This window comes from Diospyros lotus, chromosome 2, assembly GCF_014633365.1.
Source record: "Diospyros lotus cultivar Yz01 chromosome 2, ASM1463336v1, whole genome shotgun sequence".
In the NCBI taxonomy this organism is placed as follows: Eukaryota; Viridiplantae; Streptophyta; class Magnoliopsida; order Ericales; family Ebenaceae; genus Diospyros; species Diospyros lotus.
The window spans coordinates 14332655-14336436 of NC_068339.1; the positions used below are offsets into that span (position 1 = coordinate 14332655).

Below are 3782 nucleotides of genomic sequence, written 5' to 3' on the forward strand. Positions count from 1 at the left end.
TATCAGTAGATTCTAAAAAAATTTAACAAATACTCTGATAAAAATCTTGGAATACTTTTCAATCTTATTTTAATTATTTCATATCTTGATCCAGAATATATTTCAGTCAAAAATTCTATAATTTTCAATAATTTGATTTAAACATCAAAGAGTTTATGTGAACCGGAAAACGTGGGGCTAAATTATTTAATAAATAAATTTATTAAATATAGACAAAGACGAAGACAGAAGACACACCCGAGATGCCCAAAAGCATATCCTTCCTTCCCCCTGACAGTACACAAGTGATCCATGAAAATCCAGTCCCGCGTCAGCCCATATGCTTCTCTTCAAACTTGTCTCCATCCATTGCTACCCCTTGTTTTTAAGGTTCAACATCATCCACCAATCTCCATTTTAAATATGTTAAATCTTATTAATTCTGTATTACATGTTCCCACAACATGACAAAAAGTTAAAAAACCCTCAAATTTGCAGATCGCCCTCCAGCTAGGTCACCCACAAGCGCCAACCCTTGCCTACGTTGGCAACACGCCTCCACCAAGCCAAGCCTAGCTACACATCTCTGCTCATAAGCTTGTGCTTTTAAATATGAATCCCTTCCGCTTAACTACTTTGTTTTTTATCTTTTTAAATAATCTGATCTGGTTTTGATTCTGTTTTTTGGAATTCTCCGATCGAGTTTAGATTAGACCATGATGAACTCAACTCACCTCAACTAATACAAAGTTTATTTCCTTAAAATTACCTTTATTTTCTCACTTCTATTCAGTTAATTAAATTTGTTTTACATTGTCCAAGTGGCTGCTTTTTTATTTTTATTTTAATATTTTTTGTTGGGTTGGTTTATTGATATAATTAGTCATCACAGCCAGTTACCAATTCCACAGAAAACCGGTGCACATGTAACTCAAATCCCCAGTGCTTCTTTCTGTGTGTGTTGTCCACTGTCTTACAACTCATTGATGCCCCTCAATTATATAAAATGTTTGTGTTTTTTTTGCATAAACAGGTGCATGGCTATGGCGGTTTATATGTATATATGGCTTTAGTTGCATGGCAGGTCACTGGTTAAAATTGTTGAAGATTCTCTCATCAATTGGGGCAGAGTGATTAAGAAGCAAGCAATGGGTCGATTCAAAGATTACAAGCCAGCAATGGCCATGCTTGCACTGCAGTTCACCTATGCTGGGGTTAATCTCTCAACCAGAGCTGTTCTCATGGAAGGCGTCAGTCCAAGAGTCTTTGTTGTCTACAGGCAAGCAGTTGCCACTCTCGCAATTGCTCCTTTTGCTTACTTGGCAAGGTGAGTGCCACATCATCATCCTCATCATCAACATCATTGAAATAATTAAGGTCTGGTCCGTCTGGATCTTTATGTTGCAGGAGCAAAACAAGTGAATCGTCGTGTTTGGGATGGAGGAGCTTTTGGACGATTTTCTGGGCTTCTCTTGTCGGGTAATTAAATTTCTATACAAATATATATTAATTAGTTTCTTCTCTTGATTAGTTTGGTTTTTAATAAGATTTAATATGTAACGACATTAGTTATCTATCAACTGTTTTTATTTTTCCAGAGTAACAATCAACCAGAACATCTTCTTCGAGGGTCTATACCTAGCCTCATCGTCGCTGGCAAGTGCAATGGGAAATCTGGTCCCTGCCATAACTATTGTGATTGCTTCCTGTACTGGGTATACAATATAAATTAATAATCACAATCATATATATTTTATTAGCTAGATTATGAATTAATAACCGCAATCATATCTGAATTAATTCGATATATATATATATGAATCATTATCAGATTGGAGAAATTAAACATAGGAAGCATGAGAAGCGTGGCCAAGATCATAGGGACGATGTTGTGTGTTGGGGGAGCCATTTCAATGGCGCTGTTCAGAGGACCAAAGCTACTCAACTCGGAGGAGCCGTTGAAGCAGCTGATGCCATCATCAAAATCTCTTCTTGGATCGTGGTCGGGAGGTGACTGGTTGCTTGGTTGTCTCTTTCTCTTTGGAAGCAGTTGTTGCTGGTCCCTTTGGCTAATTTTGCAGGTAAGTCTCTATTCTATTCTATGACATGAATATATATATATATATATATATATTAGTCTGTTTTTGTTAGCATTGGGTCGTACTCGTATATATATGTACCGTCTCCATCCAAATTGATAACATGGGACTGTTGTGCGGAAGTGATCAACTATGACATGAAGATTGGGAAGGTTTTCAGTTCTAATTGTGCAAGAACTGTGTGATGGTTGAGTTCACACTTTTACAGTTTCCTCCTCGCAAAAACTACGTACATCAAGTGGATAACTTTTATTAAATAAAACCGATGGAATGACGTTAAACTACAAATACAATATAATCCTAACATTTTTCTTTCAATCTAATAAAAATATAACAGGTGCCGGCGTCAGCGAGCTGTCCAGACAGCCTATCATTATCAGCTTGGACGTGCTTCATGGCGACACTGCAATCAGCAGCAGTTGCCATCTTCATAGAGAACGATGCAAATTCTTGGAAGCTACATTCTTATCTTCAACTCACTGGCTGCTTATATTCCGTGAGTTAATAATTACACTTGGCGCTGGCCATCTTAATTAATTTCCCAATATTAAACACCATTAATTAATGATGATTTTGCAATAATCTGGAATTAATTAACAAAACAGGGAATTATAGGATCAGCATTTTCCTTCGTGATTCAAGCATGGTGCATATCTCTCCGAGGGCCTTTGTTTTCGGCAATGTTCAACCCTCTCTGCACTGTTATAGTCTCTTTTTCTGCTGCTGCCTTTTTACATGAGAAGATCTATGCTGGAAGGTACAAAACTATCTCAAGTTCTTTCTTCTTTAGTTTTGTTTTCGGGTACCTACTCAGTCCCTTATCATCAAGTCAATCTTTGCGTTTTCTTAAGTTATTACACTTATGGGCTTTTCTTAACCCTAATATATATACATAATTTTAAATATATATAATTTGGGTTTGATATATGGATGATGTGACAGCTTGATAGGTACAGTTGGTGTGATTGGAGGGTTGTATGTTGTGCTATGGGGTAAAGCCAAAGACCTAATTGAAGATGAAGATCAGCTTCGAAAACCAGTTTTGCAAATTAGGGTTGATGATGAGAGCATGATCCTCAGCTCTGAAATTATTGATCTGGAGAAACCCCTTCTGTCTGACAAATCTGAAGGAGATGAAGATGTGCAGTCAGATGAATGATTAGTATAGTAACTGTTGATTAAGCTGAGAAACATTACTTGCTTATATATATTATTAATTAGCCTTCAACAGTAATTAACAGGAAAGCAAGCTGTAGGACCATTTTGGAATAAGGCAGATGATTTTGTATGATATTTCAAACTAAATCTTGTTTCCTCTTTAATTACTTTAGCAGCTAGCAATTAAAGCATTACTGGTTGCTTCAGATTATCCATCTCCATCCTTTGAAGTTGACTTTGTTGTAGTCTCTTTTCATGAGTGTGTATCATTAATAATAAGTAATCAACTAACTTGTTTTTGTATAGCCGCTAAAATGAATCCAATGGTCGGATTACATGGTTTTGCAGATGGGTTTCTCTTAAACTTATGATTAAGTAAAACCTTCTTATCGATTGAGACTGATCTTATCTAAAATATGAACCAGTGGTATACATTAAATTAATATTTTTTGTAATTAATAGAACAGATTAAAAAGAATAGTGGAGATTTTTAAGCTACTAAATAATTGTAGTTTACTCCAAAGAGCAGGCAGCCTTGTTTCATTC

At 36.1% G+C, this 3782-nt stretch overlaps 1 protein-coding gene across 3 annotated transcripts; it reads left to right on the forward strand.

The window, feature by feature from the left end:
• Positions 1-651: 651 nt before the first annotated feature.
• On the forward strand, positions 652-3489 carry LOC127795460 (WAT1-related protein At4g30420-like). 3 transcript variants are annotated; one of them, XM_052327135.1, is made up of 8 exons: positions 653-935; positions 1053-1306; positions 1387-1458; positions 1578-1694; positions 1811-2060; positions 2416-2574; positions 2684-2835; positions 3021-3487. In XM_052327135.1, the coding sequence occupies exons 2-8, from the start codon at positions 1128-1130 to the stop codon at positions 3235-3237; spliced, it is 1146 nt and encodes a 381-aa protein (XP_052183095.1). In that variant the 5' UTR covers positions 653-935; positions 1053-1127; the 3' UTR covers positions 3238-3487. The 3 variants fall into 3 exon arrangements, with proteins under 3 accessions (XP_052183096.1, XP_052183095.1, XP_052183094.1); XM_052327136.1 differs by having other exon boundaries at positions 652-1258; positions 3021-3489; XM_052327134.1 differs by having other exon boundaries at positions 653-1306.
• Positions 3490-3782: the final 293 nt, after the last annotated feature.